Consider the following 19,755-nt stretch of genomic DNA (forward strand, 5'->3'; position numbering starts at 1 on the left):
TTTTTAAATAATTAATGGTTTTGAAAGCCTCCTACTAAATACACAGTGTGAACATATCCTAAAGCTTGCAGCACAGGAGCTCGATTAGTTTGTTTACCATTCTATGGTAAGCCAAACTGCTATGAAAATAATATGGCACTAATTCAATTTTTGGCCAATCATTGAAACTTTTAATTTAGTGTTCCTGAACTCAGTAAGAGTACAATGTCAATTTATCTGCTGTACATACAATTTATAAAGATGTTATAATCATGCATGAAAATATTTTTGCCTATCTAGTGTTTAAAGTTTCACATAATTTTGCTTGTTTTACAGTAAAACTATTTGCCGCTACAAGTGAAGTGATTGATGGAGAAATGCAGTTTTATGCGAGAGCAAGGAATTTCTACAGGGATGTTCCAGCAACAGAAGAAGGGATGATGGGTGACTTTTCTGACCTCTCCAACACTGATATAGAATCATCTCGAGAATTTCTAAGGAAATTTGTTGGAGTAAGTAATAAGTATTGAGATAGATGAACAGAGAGCAGATTTTTTAGAAATTTATGCAACTATTCCAATCAACAGAATATGCTTGTTGAGTGATTTTCAAACATCACTCCAGTGTTTTTTTTTATTTCAGCACTGGAGTGGTGCAACTAATCTAAGTTCCTTACCCTAGCACTATACTTACCAGCTGCCGTCTTCAGCTCTTCATGGTGCTGCTCTGGTCGCTACCCGTCATCATTTGACTGGATCGGAAGTCTTCTGACTGCCCGGAAGTCAATGCTAATGGTCACAGCAACCACTGGAGCGATCCAGCAGGTCACAACTTGCAGAAGACTGATAAGAGTGGCACTGATAAAAGATTAAGATGGCAGCTGGTGGTAAGTATAATACTAGAGACAGGGAAGTTAAATTTGTTGCACCACTCCAGCCTTGCAATAAAAACAAACAAACACTGGAGTGGTGCTTTCAGCTGCATACATTTCCGTAACAAAATCTGCAGTGTCAATATGTCCCAATTATTTAAATAAACACAAACATTTGCAACTACAAACCATTAAAGTAACACTCTGCAATTTTTTTCCTATTATATACCCCCTTAAAAGGGAACCTGTCACCCGAAAAAAGCTATTAAACTGCCTGGCGTCCGCACTTAGTTTTAGTCACGGGGGCGGCTCCAGTGCTGGTTCAGTCACTGCTCTGAGTATGCTGTAACCGCGCCCCCGGCCTTGACTGACAGTCGGCCCCAATGCAGAGCCTGTCAGTCAGTACCGGAGGCGCGGTTATAGCCACCTCTCTCTATACTATAATGCTATTAACCTGCAGTTTAACCCCATATCTGCAGGTTAATAGCATTTTTTTCTGGACACAGTTTCCTTTTAACCCCTTAATGACCGCCAATACGCATTAAAACTGTGGCAGCTCAGAGGCCTTATTCCTAAATCTCTGCTTTAAAACGGCAATAGGGAATGAGTCGATCACGCAAAAAAAAAAAGTGTGTCCGCTATAGAAATCATTTTTCTCTCTTCTGACATGATATAACATATCAAAGGAGAGAGAAATTATGTCCCCAAGCCCCTCTCAGTACCACCGCCATCCCCCGGACCCTGCGGCTCCGTCCCCGGGTCTCCACCTCCTCTTCATGAAAAAAAAAATGGTGAGCGCATGCACAGTGCGCCCTCCGAGATCTGCTGGCTGGCACCTGGCAACAGCAGGGAATTTTCCTATTGGTTCCAGACTTTTGATAACTATGATAGACCCTATCACAGTGATCAAAAGCCCAATAATTAGTAAATCATCCATGTGTCATCCCCTTAGTCAAATTACATTTTTTTCATTTTATAATTTTTATTTCTTTCATTCTTTGCCGTTAGGGTTGGGCTTAGGGTTAGGGTTGGGCTAAGGCTTAAGGTTGAGCATAGGGTTAGGGTTGGGCTTTGGGTTGTTCTTAGGCTTAGGGTTGGGTTTAGTGTTAGGGTTGGGTTTAGGGTTAAGGTTAAGCTTAGGGTTGAGCTTAGGGTTAGGGTTATATTTAGAATTAGGGTTTGGCTTAGGGTTAGTCTTTTTTTTTTTTTAAGTAAAAAAAAAATGATACTGATATGACGACTAGTGTTGAGTGCAAGTGCTCGCTACTCGAGTTTGCCTCGGGTGCTCGGGAAGCACTGAGTATCGCAGGTGCTCAAGTGACATGCTCGAGTCCCTGCCCCACATGTTTTGCGGCTGTTAGACACCCCAAAAACATGCAGGGATACACGGGCAATCCATGCAGCCATGAAACATGTGGGGTGGGGACTCAATACTCGGTGCATACCAGAACACCCTATGTAGCGAGCACTCGAGTAGCAAGCAGTTATGCTCAACACTAATGACGACATACTCAATATTATGACCTAATGTTATCAAATTCTATGTAGTACTTTTGGGTTCAAAATTCTCACTATATCCCTTGTGGTAGATTGGCTCACTTGGTTGCACATAGAGGTAGACACAGGAGCACTGTCTCTTTAAATCTTCTGTGATTTATTAAGAGCACTGCATAAACCACGGCAACGTTAGCAAAACAAACATGGCCTTCCCGGTCTAACAGGAAAAACAAAACATAACGTATGGCACAGTCCTTGTTGCTACAGGAAACCACCCGCTTCAGGAACAAACAACCCAACTAAAGATGGCTGATTAACCCCTTTCTATACTTCGTGTGCTGGAACACTTTTCCTATGTTCATATTACTGGAGCTAACAATCTCAGTGCTAAACATCTTCCCTCCAGTACTTTGCCAGTGACTTTGTCACACCTTGTATAAAATCCTTGAGGGGTGTCATTTCCAATATGAGGTAATTTGTGGGAGGTTTCTGCAGATTGGGTGCCTTAGGGGCTCTGCAAATGTGACATGTTGCCCGCAATCTATTTTAGTCAATTTGTGTTCCAAAATTCAAATGGTGCTCCTTCCGTTCCGAGCCCTGCTGTTTGTCCAAACAGAACTTTTTTCCTACCTGTGGGGTATCGCTGCGCTCAAAAGAAAGTGGGTAACGAACTGTGTGGTCCACTTTTTGGTGTTACCTCTTGCAAAAGTGAAGAAACCGGGGCTAAAACAACATTTTAGAGGTAAAATTTTAATTTATTTTTATTTCTTTCCACAATCCATTAATTCCTGTGAAGCACATGAAGGGTTAAAACATTTCCTGACAACAGTTTTGGAAGTATTTGAGAGGTACAGTTTTTAAAAAGGTATTACTTTTGGGTATTTTCCAATATATAGGCCCCTAAAGGTCCATTGAAATCTGAATAGGCCCCTAAAAAAACAGGTTTTGTAAATTTGTTGAAAAACAAAAAAGAAACTGCTGCTAAAATTTAAGCCCTCTAACATCCTAACAAAATAAAATGACATTTGAAAAATGATGCAGATGTAAAGTAGACATATGGTAAATGTTATTTATTAATTACCGTATTTTTCGGACTATAAGACGCACTGGACCAAAAGACGCACCCCAAATTTGGGGGTGGAAAATAGGAAAAAATATATTTTTTATAAGATGGGGGTCCGTCTTATAGTCTGAATAGGTATCTTACCTGGGGGGCGGTGGAGCTGGGGTCACAGGAGGCAGGGTCCTTCAGGAAGCTGGCGGAAGTGGATGAATGCTGCGGACCCTAGATGCGAGAAGCCGGTGCTCCAGCAGCGGGGAGTTGTGGTGGTGTAGCAGGATCTCAGAGCCCTCAGTAGTTCCCTCCCTCAGGAACCTGGCGACTGCAGCAGAAGAGGTGAGATGCTGCGGGGCCACGGCCTGTGGTGGGGCCAGGGGCCTGTGGTGGGGCCGGGGCCTGTGGTGGGGCTGGAGCCTGGCTGGGGCCTGAGGTGCGGCTGGAGCCTGGCTGGGGCCTGTGGTGTGGCTGGAGCCTAGCTGGGGCCTGTGGTCTGGCTGGGGCCCAGGCCTGTGAGCGGCGCGCCCTGCTGTCCGCTGGCCACGGCTGTGCATCGGTGCGGCAGAGCGGTGGTGGTTGCAGCGGTGTGGCATTCCGGTGGCCGCGGCCATCTTCATGAAGCTGTGATCCACAGAAAAATGGCCGCCCGAGCTCCCAGATTGGGCATGCACCGGCTCAGGCGGCCATTTTCCTGTAGATCACAGTGCACCCATCGCTGCTCTGCCTCGCCGCCGCAACGCTGCACAGCCGCTCTGCATCGCAGCCGCACAGCCGCTCCACCTCGCCGCCGCACCCACCGCCGCTCTGCCTCACAGCTGAACCCCCGCTCTGCTGCATCGGCCCTGCGATCCCGCTACACCACCACCACAAGTATCCGGTAAGTTTCGGACCATAAGATGCACCCCCCATTTACCTTCCTATTTTGGGGGAAATAAAGTGTGTCTTATGGTCCGAAAAATACGGTATTTTGTACAGCATGACTAACTGATTTAAAGGATATAAAGATTGAAAGTTTGAAAATTGCAATTTTTTTCAACATTTTTGCCAAAATTGTGATATTTTCACAAATAAATTCAAGTCATATCAAACAAATTTTTACCACTATTAAGAAGTACAATACGTCACGAAAAACATTCTTAGAATCACTGGCATCCGTTGAAGCGTTCCCGAGTTATTACCACCACATAAAGTGACACTGATCAGATTTAAAAAATTTGGCCTGGTAACTATGTGTGTGTAGCACCCCGAGGACTCGGCTGCTACAGGGGTATTGCACCTCGAACCAGAGGTGTGGTATTCCACTCCCGGGTAAGGATGGAGCGTGGAACTGGGCTCAGTAGGCTGCATATGTTAGAACCTTGCTCTTAGGTTTTTTCCTTTGCTGGTCACATGACCTTGTTGGCCTATTTAATCCTGCTCCGCCCTTCTGGCTTTGCTGGACTTCATTGTATAACTACTTTCTAGCTAGCCTGTGCTCTGTATCTAACTCTGTTAGTTTGCTTGGTCTACGGACCTCTATGTTCTATATATTTTGTTTGTTCATCTGTCTGCTACTATTTCTGTTAGGAGGTGTCCAATTTTCCTCCCAGTCCTTAGTACTTGTAGGGATTCCTTCCCCACATCTATAGGTCTCCGTACAGACTAGCTTAGGACTTTAGCAGGTCTGATCGCAGGATCAGGTTCCCTGTTACATCATAGGGATTCAGCTGAGTTCTATCGTAGGGACAGATCTCCTCTCTTTCCTTAGCTCTGGTAGCAGAACATAACAGTAAGTCCAGCCTGCAAATTCTCTAAGGAAAGATTTTTCTGTTCCATCATGGTGTCGGTTCAGGATTTGACTCATCGCCTGCAGGGACTCTCTCTGGAGGTGGCCGAGCTCCGTCAGCACGTGAGTAACTGTCCTGGAGCACATTTCTTGGAGCCTAAGGTATGTTTGCCGGATTTATTTTTTGGTGAACACCGAGAATTTTTTTCATTTAAAAATGCTTGCTTATTGTATTTTCGTTTGAGACCCAAGTCCTCTGGGGATGAATCCCAGCGCATAGGGTTCATAATGTCACTTTTGCGCAAAGAGCCTCAGGAGTGGGCCTTTTCTTTGCAACCTAGTGATACATGCTTTAGATCAGTGGATAGTTTTTTTTCTGCTTTGGGACTATTATATGATGATCCTGACCGTGTCGCATCAGCTGAGACTGAGTTGAGACGTTTGAAACAGGGATCAGGTAATGTGGAAAAATATTGTACTCATTTCCGTCGTTGGTCTACTCAAACAGGGTGGAACGATTCTGCTCTGAAAAGTCTATTTCTTGCTGGGCTCAGTGAAAGGGTTAAAGACCTGCTAATTGCTTATCCTACACCTGAAGATTTGCAACAGGCTATGCAATTAGCTATACGGGTGGATAGGAGACTGCGTGCAAGGGTTAATGAGAGCAAATCCTCTGCTATGTCAGTTTCTGGTTATGAGAATGTGTGTACTAACAGTGGTGAACCGATGGAGATTGGATCGGTGGCACCTCGCTCTCAAGAAAAAGACCGTAGATTTTCTGAAGGCTTGTGTTTCTATTGCGGAAAATCTGGTCATTTGATTAAAGGCTGTGAGCTTTGTATGAAGAAAGAAAAAAAAATGGTCAGTCATGCCCGTATTGCCTGTTTAAATTCCAAGGGTGTATTTTTAGCTGCTTCCACGATTGCTCAGGAAAAATTAATGGAATTTCGGGTGTTTGTTGATTGTGGGTCTACTCTGAATGTAATTGATGGGGGATTCTTGGAAAGACTCAATTTAAAACCCGAACCTTTATCATCCCCCATTGCTGTGGTTTCTGTGGATGGTTCCCCTTTGAAGAATATTACTCTCAAGGTCTGTGAATTTCCTCTCACTATTAATGGTGTTCACCATGAGAAATTGGATTTGGTAGTTTTGAATAACTTGCCTTCTCCAGTAATATTGGGATTGCCCTGGTTAAAATTTCACAATCCTGTACTGGATTGGTCTACCAGTGAAATTAAATCCTGGAGCCATAAATGTTATGACAAGTGTTGTAACGGGCGTATTGCAGCTTTGGATAGGGGAGAATTGCCTGTTCCTATTCAGGATTTTTGGAGAGTTTTTTCTGAGAAGGAATCGCAGGTTTTGCCTCCCCATAGAGACTATGATTGTTCTATTGAATTTGTCCCTGGAGCGACTCTTCCTAAAAGTCGTTTATTTAACCTTACTATTCCTGAGAGGAAGACTTTGGAGGAATACATACAGACAAGTTTGGCCGCCGGTCACATTAGGCCCTCTAAGTCTCCTGTGGCGGTTGGATTTTTTTTTGTAAAAAAAAAGGACGGCGGTTTACGTCCTTGTCTGGATTTTCGTGAGATTAACAAAATTACTGTACGCAATCCTTACCCACTGCCATTGATTCCTGATCTGTTTAACCAGTTAATGGGGGCCAAGTGGTTCTCTAAAATTGACCTTAAGGGGGCATACAATCTGTTGCGCATGAAGGAGGGTGACGAATGGAAGACTGCTTTTAACACTCCTGTGGGTCATTTTGAGAATCTGGTTATGCCTTTTGGTCTTACTAATGCTCCTGCATTTTTTCAGAATCTTATTAATGACATCCTTAGACCTTTGATCGGCAAAAATGTGGTTGTGTATTTGGATGACATTTTGATTTATTCGCCGGATCTGGAGTCTCATTGGCGGAGCGTACGTGAGGTATTACAGTTATTAATGGACAATTCGCTTTTTGCTAAGCTGGAGAAATGTGAGTTCGCTGTACAGAGAATTAGTTTTTTGGGTTACATTATCTCCAGCGAAGGTTTTGAGATGGACCCGGTTAAAGTTCAAGCTGTACAGGAATGGCCTAGGCCTATTGGTTTGAAATCGATACAGAGGTTTTTAGGTTTCGCCAATTATTACAGAAAATTCATAAAAAATTTTTCTAGTATTGTCAAACCTCTGACCGATCTCACCAGGAAAGGTGCTGATGCGGTTCAGTGGTCTTCTGAGGCCATTGAAGCTTTTGTGTATCTCAAGGAGAGGTTCACCTCTGCTCCCATCCTTATGCAGCCTGATGTGACTAAGCCGTTTTTGGTTGAGGTTGATGCTTCCTCTGTGGGGGTTGGCGCAGTATTGTCTCAGGATAACGGGGATGGATTACATCCCTGTGCCTTTTTTTAAAAAATTTTTTCGGAGACTGAACTGAATTACGATATTGGTAATCGGGAATTATTGGCTATTAAACTCGCATTTGAACACTGGCGACACTTCTTGGAAGGTGCGGAATTTCCCGTTCAGGTTCTTACGAATCATAAAAATCTGATATATCTTGATGCTGCCAAGCGCCTAAATGCCCGTCAGGCTAGGTGGGCACTGTTTTTCTCGCGGTTTAATTTCTCCGTTACTTACATCCCTGGTACTAAGAATGTTAAGGCGGATGCCTTGTCTCGCAGTTTTTCTCCCATAGTCGGTGCTGAGAAAGAGGAGAACATTTTACAAGAAGGTGTTGTGATAGCTGCTTTGGACTCCGTTTTGGAAGATGAGATTCTTAAAGCACAGGAGAATGCCCCATCTAACACTCCTCATGGGAGGTTGTTTGTGCCTGGGACCTTTAGGAGAGATTTGTTTGTTGAGTGTCACGAATCTCGGTTGGCAGGTCATCCCGGAATCTCTGAGACCAAGAGACTGGTGGGTCGCAGTTTTTGGTGGCCTGGATGGCAGAAGGAAGTCATTAAGTGGGTGCGTCAATGTACTATATGTGCTAGATCTAAGTCCTCACATACTCCTGCTGCGGGGTTGCTTTGTCCTTTGGAGGTTCCCAGTGCTCCTTGGACACATTTGGCTATGGACTTTATAACTGACCTTCCCCCCTCTGAGGGTTTTACTGTCATCTGAGTGGTCGTGGACCGTTTTAGCAAGATGTGTCACTTGGTTCCCTTCGTCAAACTGCCCTGCGCTAAAACTCTCGCTAAGGCCTTTGTCAAGGAAATTGTCAGACTTCATGGCGTTCCTACTGACATTGTTTCTGATAGGGGTCCTCAGTTCGTGGCTCGTTTTTGGCGTGCCTTTTGTGACAGGTTGGGAGTTCATTTGTCGTTCTCGTCCGGATATCATCCTGAATCTAATGGCCAGACAGAAAGGAAAAACCAGGATGTTGAGCAGTTCTTGCGTTGTTTTGTGGCAGACAATCAAGAGGGGTGGTCTGAGTTTCTGCCACTTGCTGAATTTGCTCTGAACAATCATACATCTTCTTCTGCTGGTTGTTCGCCTTTTTTTTGTTGTTCTGGGAGACATCCGTCATTTGGGTCGTTCTCCAAGTTGGGATCTGCCGTGCCTGAGGAGGAGAATTTTTCCGGTGATTTGGAGAGAGTTTGGACGGATGTGCGTGGTAATCTTCAGGAGGCCAACAGAAAATCTAAAGACTACTTTGATAGGAAACGACAGGAGGTTTTGTTCGCTGTTGGTGACATGGTTTGGTTGTCCTCTAGGAATCTGCGGTTGAGGATTCCTTCTAAGAAATTGGGTCCCAAGTTTGTAGGGCCCTTTAAGGTGCTTCAGGTTGTCAACCAATCTGCTGTTAGGTTGGAGGTTCCTACCTCCTGGAGAATTAATCCGGTATTTCATGTCTCTCTGTTAAAAAAAGCTGTTGTGTCGGATGGTGACGCCTCTGCCTCTGTTCCTCCGGTGGTGGAGGACGGGGAATATGAAATTTCTCGCATTCTTAACTCTAGACAGTATAGAGGTAGTTTGCAGTATCTTGTGGCCTGGAAAGGTTTCGGACCCGAGGATAACTCTTGGGTGAGGTCTGATGATGTTTCCGCGTCCAGACTTATCAGAGCGTTTCACAGGAGATTTCCTGATAAGCCTGGTCCTAGGGGATCCGGAGGATCCTCTTAGAAGGGGGGGTACTGTTAGAACCTTGCTCTTAGGTTTTTTCCTTTGCTGGTCACATGACCTTGTTGGCCTATTTAATCCTGCTCCGCCCTTCTGGCTTTGCTGGACTTCATTGTATAACTACTTTCTAGCTAGCCTGTGCTCTGTATCTAACTCTGTTAGTTTGCTTGGTCTACGGACCTCTATGTTCTATATATTTTGTTTGTTCGTCTGTCTGCTACTATTTCTGTTAGGAGGTGTCCAATTTTCCTCCCAGTCCTTAGTACTTGTAGGGATTCCTTCCCCACATCTATAGGTCTCCGTACAGACTAGCTTAGGACTTTAGCAGGTCTGATCGCAGGATCAGGTTCCCTGTTACATCGTAGGGATTCAGCTGAGTTCTATCGTAGGGACAGATCTCCTCTCTTTCCTTAGCTCTGGTAGCAGAACATAACAGCATACACTACACTCACCCCATTTCCGGGGGACAGACCAACGGTACTCCCACTAGACAGATGTGCAGGTACGACAGCTTCTGTCCCTGGCTGGAGTGGGGAGGGGGGAGGAACATCCCAGTGGTGTAGGAGCAGAGAGGGGAGGGACTCTGGGCATAGGTAGGAGCCCATTGGGTGCTAGTCACCTGGGCTCGGGTGTCAGAAGGGAGTATAAAAGGTGGGCACCATCTTAGATCACGGTCCAGTCCGGGTCAGTCTAGAGAGGAGCTCAGCCAGAGAGGGCTGACAGGGAGCTGTGGCTCAGTCTGGGCCCAGCTCCAGAGTCAGGCCTGGAGTGGAGGCCTGAAGCAGAGAGACAGAGGAAGGAGAAAGAACAGAAACGCCAGGAGAGGCCCAGAGACGCAAGAGAAGAGGGAACCCTGAGATCCCACGAGCTAACGGGTGAAGGGTTGGCAGAACAGGGTACCGGATCCCAAACTGGTGGAGGCCAAATATCCTCAGCCAGGAACCGGAGGTCGTGGACAAGTTTTGGCGCGACCCCTCGCCATATCCACCAGGAAGGCAAACCACGTATAGGGTCAGGGAAGCCGGGAAAGGTTTCACCACCAGAAGGCCCGAGGGAGCCGGACAAAGGTGGATCCCTGGTGGGGACGGCCAGTAGAAAGGAAGAGAGGGGAGCTCAGGACCACGCTCTGGAACTGCCTGGGAGTTGGCCGAGTCCCGCACCTGGTGGACGCAGCACGGCTCGGGTGGTCCTAGCTGTACACAAGGGACCTGATAAAGAACTGAACTGTGAGTAAAGCTGTGAAAACTGCAATTGCACATCTCTGAGCTTCCTTGTCACACCACCACTACCACTATCATCTTTTCCTGCTTCATCAGCTGCCCTGAGGCTATACCCCTCCCGTTGGGGGTTATACCATCCACGCTGCACATCCGTACCACCGGCCTCAGCGGTCTGCCCTGCAGCGGCGGCTTCATAGCCGCATTCAACGGGTGGCGTAGTCGGACACTAATACCATCATATCAATAACGCCACTTAGTTTGACCACCCTGGGCGCGGACCGGGTCACCGCCACGAGGACTACTATCCCCAACAGATCCGGCTCCGGGTATTCCCCTAACATGGCCCAGGGGGCGAGTCATGTGCAGTACTATATTTTTCTGTTCCCAGCTTTATTCCAAGCTTCGTCACCCCTGTTCGCAGTTCTGACTAGCCGGCTCACACACAATGTTCTGTGTGGATTGGAAGTTGCTTTCTTAAGTCTTTCGGAACCTCAATGTGAATCTTATTGACTCGAATTGACAAAGTGACTTTTGGTGCACACAGAAAATGCCATGTGAGCCGGCTAGTGAAGACTGCAGCTGCAATGTGCAGTAGTAGACTGGAACAGTGCTGAAAATGAGAGAAGGCAGTGAACTGTAAGTATTTTAATAAACTACGTGCACTGTGCACATTATAACTAAGGCTACGAGGGTAAATAAAAAAACTGTCAAAGTGCTAATTTAATATCTCTTTGGTATTATGACAATAGCAATTTTGCAGATCCCAACGTAAAAATGTTATTGCGTTAAAGGACAAAGCTATTTATAAAGTGAATCTGCTGTCCTTCATACATATCGGGTGCCTAATCCATTTGATATAGCCATATCAAGTTCATAATGACTTTAATTGGGATCATAGAGTAGACCATATGGCAGCAGCTGAAGCAACATGAGTGGTGAAATTTGATTATTATAAGTATAAGGCTTCTAAGCTCATATAGCAGCGTATCAGACTTCATTTTTGGACAATGAGTAGCATCATTATATTACCTATGTGCATGACGAATTATATGGCTGACTATTAACCTAAAGTCTTAGAGTCATATCATACCATGTGGGTGGCTTAATGCATCTAAAACTTCACTCACCTTGATACCCAATAACCACACAAATTGGTTTTAAATTATTTTGGGCCTTTGGATATTATGGGAGGTAGTGATAAGCAGATCGATACGTGGAGGATCAAGTCAAATTTCTTGAAAGTCCAAGTGAATTCGAACACTGTATGATTCGATTTGTGTGGATTAGAACTAAAATAGCCGTACTAGCTTCCCCATAGTGTCCAACACCAATCAGATCAAATAGTCTAGCCCAGCCAATCAGGGGACTTTCATAGCTAGTATAAAAAATATGGGGCCAGCCAAGGAAGGCCATTTTATGCTTGCACTATGTAGGGATAGAAGCTCAAAGCACACAGCTTTTAAAAAGGCTGAAGGTAAAAGTAAAAGTGAGGTTCCATCGAATGCATTGAACTCCACTGCTCTCCTGCCAGTAAAGGCCTTAGGGATGAAAGAATAATGACATGGCCCCCTTCTTCACCTGACCTAAACCCTATTGAGATCTTGTGGGCCCTTCTTAAATGGGAATATTGTGCACCTGTCTCACTTTGGCTGGGCTTCACCTCCTTCCCCTATGGCTGATGCTCTCTGCTATTCTCCACATTGGGTTTTTTAAGTGACCTGGTGTGCCCCCATGACATCATCTTCCTAAGCCTTTTAAGACCCGTTTGGATACACTCCTGTGTCTGAACTTTAAGCCAGAACTGGCTGTGTCCTACAGACTTCTGTGTTTGGACTCTGACTTTATCCAAGTCCTCGGTTTCTGTTGTCTCTTCATGACTTCTCTGAACTCTTCTTCATTCCAACAGGTTAAGTTATACCTTGCTGTTTGCTTCTTGAACTATTATTGAAGTCTGTTTGCAATATCTGCATCTGCTGCCGTTTAATACCTTCACAACTTTAGACGTATCCATATGTCCAGGTTGGGAAGGACTTTTTTTCAGATGTGAGTGCGATTAAAGCTCTGACCGCTGGGTCAGAGTGATGTCAGCAGCGTGATCAGGTCATGTGATCATGCTGCTGAAGTCACTTGTCGGCACTGCAGAGGCGCCTATTTGTGGTAAGTGCTCTTTGCTCCAGAGCTGAAGACACAGAAGATATATTGCAATGGAGGGGAGGTTTAGTGTTGGGGGAGATTATTGTATGGCTGGGGGGAGATTTATTGAATGGCTGGTGGAAGATTTAATGTGTGTCTGGAGGGAGATTTAGTGTGGGGCAAGATTTAGTGTATGGCTGGGTGGAGATTTAGTGTGGGGGGAGATTTATTGTATGGCTGGGGGAGATTTAAAGTGTGGGGAGATATTTATTGTTTAGCTGGGGGAGATTTAAAGTGTGGGCAGATTTATTATATGGCTGGGGGGAGATTTATTGTGGGGGCAGATTTATTGTATGGCTGGTGGGAGATTTAGTAAGGGGGAGATTTATTGTGTCGCTTGGGGGAGATTTAGTGTAGGGGAAGATTTAGTGTGTGGCTGGGGGGAGATTTAGTGTGGGGGCAGATTTATTTTATGGCTGGGGGGAGATTTATTGTGTGGCTTGGGGGAGATTTAGTGTGGCAGGGAGATTTATTGTATGTGTGGGGACAGATTTATTGTATGACTGGGGGTAGATTTAGCGTGGGGAGAGGAGTGGGGGAGATTTTGTGTGGGGGGGTGCGGATACACTATAGTGAGTGTTGGATTGGTGTGGACACAGAATGGGGAGGATGGGTGTGTATGCAATATTGGGAGTGAACGGGGGGAACGCGGACACAGTATGGTGAGTTGGGGAATGGGTGCAGACAGTATGGGGAGCGAGGGTGATGTGATGTGCGCAGATACAGTTGGGGAATTGGGGGAGATGTGTGAAGGGGTAAATATATACGGAGACAGTATGGTTAGCAAGAGGGATATGAGAGAAGACAGTATGAGGAGGGAGTGGGAAACATATGAGGAGACTAATGAGAGGAATAGTGTGAGGAGACATAATGGGGGGAGAAAAATGTGAGTGGGCACAGAATAGAGACTGAGCAGTGTGGGGGGAGTAGCATGGTGTGACAGTGTAAGGTCAGAGCTAGGAGGGGACAGTATACCAAGGAGGGGGAGTGTGATGAAGGGGCACAGTATAGAGACCGGACCCAAAAGGGGCGACACTGTGTGAGACGACAGTGTGAAAAGGGGGCACAGTATGGAAAGGAGAGAGCAGTGTGGAGAGCATGTACCATAAGAGAGGCAGTGTGTGGGTCATGGAGGGAATATAGTGAGGGGGAATTATTTATTCAGGGGTTCAGCGTTGGGCTGATATTTTTATTCAGGAGCATTATAATGACACTGCTATCTTTAAGGGCATCATGTCGGGTTGTGCTGCAGAAGATCGTAGCAGATGGAAGTCCGCAGAGACCAACTTTGGATGAGAAAACTCATCATGGAGTCTGGACAAGATGAAGAAGAAAAGAAAGAGAATGACTCCAGAAACAACGTAATCTATAAGGTATGAATATGAATGTTTTTTGTGATACTGACTAATTCTCTTGTTTTTATTTATATTAGAAGCATTAAATGGTTGGCCAAGTTTGTGATGAGTCTGCAGTCATTCTATGTGACCTCAGGCTTCTAAATTCTCACAGTGCGCACTGCACGCTGTCAGGATTCTCTGGTGCCAGCGATTTGCATACATGAGGTCACATGCCGACTAGACATGCTTTGATTCACTCAATGAAAATTAATTGGGCGAGGCCGGACATGTCTAGTCAGAATGTGGCCAGAAGAATACAAATCACAGACTTATGCAAGGGAGAATCCTAAAAGTGTGTAGTGCACAGGCTGTGAGAATTCAGAAGCCTGCAGTGACTGCAGACTTTCATCTCAAACCTGGACAAGTCCTTTAATTATAAAATGAAGCCCTGTAGCATGCTAGTCCTAACAGCGTGTAATATACTTACTGTCAGGATTACGCTCTGCTTTCTGGTTCCAGCAGTCATCACATGGCTACTTCACTCATATACGATTTTCATACTTACGGTCACGTGACAGCTAGCTTCTCTTTCTGCTTCTCTCAGTTTTTCACTGAACATTGAGAGAATTACAGAGAGCAGCTCGTTGGCACGCGATTAAGTGTGCAAATCGCATATGTGCTTGGGAAGGTGGGGGGGACGACTGAATTCTTGTCCTGGGTGCCAGAAAACCTAGATCCCAAAGGTATGAAATTCTGTGACACTCCCATGGTGACAATATGATCACTGTCCCCCTAGATTAATTCTTTGAGAGGTCTAGTTTGTAAAATGAGGTCACTTATGTTTTTTTTTTTTTTTTTTGCTGTCCTGGCACCTCAAACCATTCCAACAAAATCTGAATGACAATAAGGCGGTTCTTCCCTTCTGAGCTTTGCACTATGCCTCAAAAGTAGTTTTCCCCACATATGGCATACTCGGGAGAAATTGCTCAACAAATTGTATGGTCCATTTTGCTCCTGTTACCCTTGTGAAAATTAAAAATTTTGGGCAAAATCAACCTTTTTGCGGGAAAAATTTGTTTTCATTTTCACAGTTCAACATTATAAACTTCTGTGAAGCACCTGGGAGTGTAAAGTGCTCAACACACATCTAGATAAATTTCTTGAGGGGTCTAGTTTCAAAAATGGGGTTACTTATGTAAAGTTTCCACTGTTCATGCACATCAGGGGCTCTCCAACCGTGACATGGCGCCCGCTAATTATTCCAGTAAATTTTGCATTCAAAAAGTCAAACTGTATTTTTGTGGGAAAAATGTGATTTATTATTTTCACGGCCCCTACGATAAACTTCTGTGAAGCATCTGGGGGTTCAAGGTGCTCACCACACATCTAGATACATTCCTTGAGGGGTCTAGCTTCCAAAATGAGATCATTTGTGGGCGGTTTCCACTGTTTAGTCTCATCAGGGGCTGTCCAAGTGCGACATGGTGTCCGTTAAAAAGTCAAACGGTGTTCCTTCCCTTCTGAGCCCTGCGGATGATATCCGAGTGCAGTCTGATTTCCAATAGGGTCTTTATCCACGTTTAAAAGGTTGATAAATGAAGATAGAACTTCTCACCTTATATGGTTGTGTGATACTCAACACTAAAGGAGCCTGAAATCCATAAGCAGCAGCTTCCATGGAATAATCAGATTTAAGTAATAGGATTGGAAGGGTTTCTGCACTCTCTGGAGTCACAACACATGTAGTAGTAAATAAAATTGTAGGTTTATTGTCCTGTTACTGCTAAATATATTTTTGTACATGTTGAGTTATTTGGTTATTATTCTCACTTTAACAAATGAAAATAAACAATTGAGATGGGAAATTTTCATTTTTTATTTAGTTGCATAATAATTATGCACTCTAATACTTCCACAATAATTCTGCGCACATTTTCGTAAGACAGACAAAACCTCACTTTTACTTTCAGAAATGTTCAGGTTTCCGGTTTATTAACTTTTTGGCTTGACCTGTAGCCCAGTGTAACTACCATTGCCAGTACCCCCGCATGATTCTCCTGCCCTCTTCATGTGGGGACTCCGACATTCTCACCGCCTCGGCCGCAGCGTTCCTTCTCCTCCTCCTTCTATGCTCGCTGCAATGACTTACAGAGGTGCATGCTCCCCTGCTCTTAATGGGGCAGCTTACGCACCTGCAAAGGTGACCCCAACCAGTAGCTGGGAGGCATGTTTTATAAAAGGCACCCTCCCCAATAGGGAGGTGCCCGAGCAACCCCTATTGTTTGTTAGTAATAGTGTGAGTGCCAGTGTATGTTGCCAGGTTCCTCATCGTTAGTCCATTATACTTATTTCCCTGTCCTGTACTGTCCATGTAGTCCTGTGTAGTTTATACCTTATCCTGAAGCCGCTCCGGCGGTACCTGAATCCTGTGGCCACGTCGGTGGTATCTGAACCCTTTCCCAAGACCTGTGTGTCTGAACGAGAACCTAACCCCGAAGTTCACGTTGTCCGTACTGTCTGGCAGTCTCCGAATCCTTCCTGTGCATGACTCTGCTCCCATGTCCCTGTCCAACGTAACTGACCCCTTGGATCGGCAGCTGCCGTACTAGGGACTGCCTAGGAGTGGTAACTATCTGCAGCTCAAGCCTAACTGCAACATCAGGAGCTTCAGTGAACACCAGGTAGCCTCTTAGCTACGCCCCTCCTAGGCAAGCCTGGCCCCGTGGCACAGTGAGTCTATGAACCATATGTGCCACCTGCGAGCGTGACACCCTGTAGCTTTTCACTAATAAAATGAATCATCACAAATACAAATTGCATAAAAATTGTGCACACAGTGTAAATCTCGTTGTGCATTTGGTACTCATGTCAACTTTCCAGTTTGTCCAGGTTACCTGACATTTTCTTTTCTCAGTGACAAAATATTAAGAAAGACAAAACCTCACTTTTATTTTTATAAATGTTCAGGTTTCGGGTTTATTAACCTTTTAGACTGACAGACCGCACTGTAGTTGTTCAATATTAAAATTATGCATCAAAAATACAAATGGCCCAATAATTGTGCACACAGTATTGTGCATTTGGTGCTCGTGACCCAGATAAAAGTATACCAGATGTTTTCCTTGACCCATATGTGTAGCAATTCATAGCCTTGTTCTTGTCCGTTTTATTGTTCCTGGACATCAACCTAGCTGTTTATATGTGGGTTAATTTATCCCAACCTTGATGGGTGCCAAAAATATGATCAAAGTTATTCACTTTCACAGTCAGTGGTTCAATGTTATAGCTAATCAGTGTACAGTAAATGGGTTATCAAATTGTTGTCTTCTGTCACAATCTTAAATTATTTTCAGCAGCTTTCTTTTTTATTACTAGCATCTAAGGAGGCTATGTGACCACTAGAATGATTCCAATGCCACTTCCATAGATCTTGCCAGTAACCATTCAATGAGTTTTATGGAAAACAATGTCTTGTTAAGCAGTAATACTTTCCCATACCCAACATGCCAGATATCTTAAATGGTTATTCTTATCTCAGCTGTTTATAACTGAGACAGGAATAACAGTGCCCAAGCATCAGTCACTGGAAGTGAGCATGGCTGTTCTACTCTTTCCATGACTTCCATAGAAATTAATTGGAGAAAAAGAAGAAGAGTTACGGAAACATGGTAACACAGTAAACTAGGATAAGACATCAGTTACCGATCACTGGGGTAATGACCTCTGGGACCTCCTACAATCTTGAGAATCAAAGTGCTATAGCTTAGCGCTGTGTCCCTTTCATAGTTTTTCTTTTGTACAAGAGCCTTCCCAGGCACCTGCTGCAGCGCATCTTTTTAAAGAGACTATGGCAGGCAGATGTTCCCTTCACAGAAAAGTGGCTGGGACCATTGCTGTGCAGGGGAAAAACTGTAAAGGACTGTTGCAGTCCTTCATTCTCAATTACAGTAGGCATCCCAAAGGTCAGATTCCTAGCGATCATTAGCTACTTGCAGAGAGCCCATAGAGAATAAACTTCTGTCCAGTCCACATTCTTCTCTACCAACCGAAGTTACAGGAGAAGTCAGTTAAAAAAAAAAAAAGCATTTAAATGTTAAACTTCCTCCCAAAGGTCTTTAATGACCTTAGGGGGAGTGCACAATACATGATACAAATAAAAAATAAAAAGGCAGGTAATAAATAAGTAAAAAAGCTACTGCCAATCAAAAATTGCTGTTACTAGTCCTGCTCACATAAAAAAAAGGCATCCAATATATAAAAATAATTGTTACAGAAAGAGTAACAAATATTAAAATATATTTTAGTGGTTCCCATAAAAAAAGTGAAAACCAGATGTGTATTTCATAAGTCTCCCATCGATATTGCCCTATACCGGCAAAAAACAAAGAGAATATGAAAATAACAAAAAATGAAGCACCATTTATAATGAAACAAAGATGCAAAAATTATTTCAATATTCAAACGAGAATTTTTTTTACAGCTATTTAAACTGCATGTATGAAAAAAAAAAGTGCTTTGTCATTAATTGGGTAAAAAGATTGATCTTGAACTGGTTAAAGGAGTTGTCCAGGACTTTAACATTTATGGCCATATCCTTAGGATAGGTCATCATTGGCTGATTAGTGGGGGTGTGACTGTTCAACTGTTTCTGCTGTCAGTGGAGGCCAGAACTGCTCAGTTGTGAGCCAGCACAGCTCTGTTGATGGAAGAGTGGCCGCTGCTGGGTACTGCACATCCACCCCCAATAGATTTGAATAGGGGGCAGATGTGCAGTACTTGGCTGTAATAGTGAAGAAGGGTGTAACCTTCCTTTGGTACTAAAGTAGTTAGAATAACATGTTCCCATAGTTATGTCTCTCTGAACTGCTGTTAGGTCAAGTTAAGGGGTTAGCTTCAGTGGTACAGTCAGTAGAGTAGAGGGGTACAGTCAGTAGAGTAGAGGGGGGAATGCAGTGTCTCAGTCAGGGGTGGAGTATATCTGGGGTTTAGTTTGACATATTTCCTTGTGGGTCTGCAGTACTTTTAATCGGCCACAAGATGCCACTGTCGGGCGCAGCTGTTAGTGAGAGCCTGCTACCAGAATGACAGTGAGGAATTAACTGCCGCTGGGGGCGGGGCATCCTAGGTAACGTCTGGAGAATTTTCCAGAAAGGGTCAGTTGGAGTCCTGTCAAAGTTGTGACAGGAAGCCTTACGGGTGGACAGCCAGGGAAATTAGCTGCTAGGGTAGAAAGGGGCTCCCTACCCTCAGACAGTGGATATGCAGTGTAAATATCTCCTCACACAGGAGTCCCATTAACCGGCCGGAGAAATTCAACAGAGGTATTGAGGACCTTGGGGCACTTCTAGTCTGCAGGTAGCAGAGGAAGATAGGACTCCAGGTTAAGCCGTGAGGGAGATATAGGATCCGGACACACTGTCGCTGGTGAGGAAATGTCTCTTGGGACAGAAAATAGAATTAGAGAGATGCTTCACCTAAAGAGGGCACCAGGGCTGAAGATGTTTCTAGCATCTGTATGGGAGATGAAAACCTGTTGGGCCTTATCCAATGTACCTGACTGTAAATACTGTATATACTCCTCTCCCCCAAGTAAAATCCCAGTTATGGTTAAGAACTTTGTGTGCTCTGAATTTATTGCTGCCCTGGTCCCAGAAGAGAAATGCCTGGAGACAGCCGCGATCGGATGGTTTGAAGTAAGTGAAGAATGTCAAATACCCAGC

General features: G+C 44.5%; 1 protein-coding gene across 1 annotated transcript in view; it reads left to right on the forward strand.

Annotated features, from left to right (window-relative positions):
- NTMT2 (N-terminal Xaa-Pro-Lys N-methyltransferase 2) overlaps positions 1 to 19,755 on the forward strand; it is a 156,932-nt gene that overhangs the window by 115,820 nt on the left and 21,357 nt on the right. Inside the window, exon 2 of the mRNA XM_073642689.1 lies at positions 316 to 491. Coding sequence (XP_073498790.1) covers positions 316 to 491 — 176 coding nt within the window. The remainder of the gene's footprint in view (positions 1 to 315; positions 492 to 19,755) is intronic.

Source organism: Phyllobates terribilis, unplaced genomic scaffold, assembly GCF_046119375.1.
Source record: "Phyllobates terribilis strain yellow unplaced genomic scaffold, ASM4611937v1 Scaffold_8__6_contigs__length_399053987, whole genome shotgun sequence".
Taxonomy (NCBI): Eukaryota; Metazoa; Chordata; class Amphibia; order Anura; family Dendrobatidae; genus Phyllobates; species Phyllobates terribilis.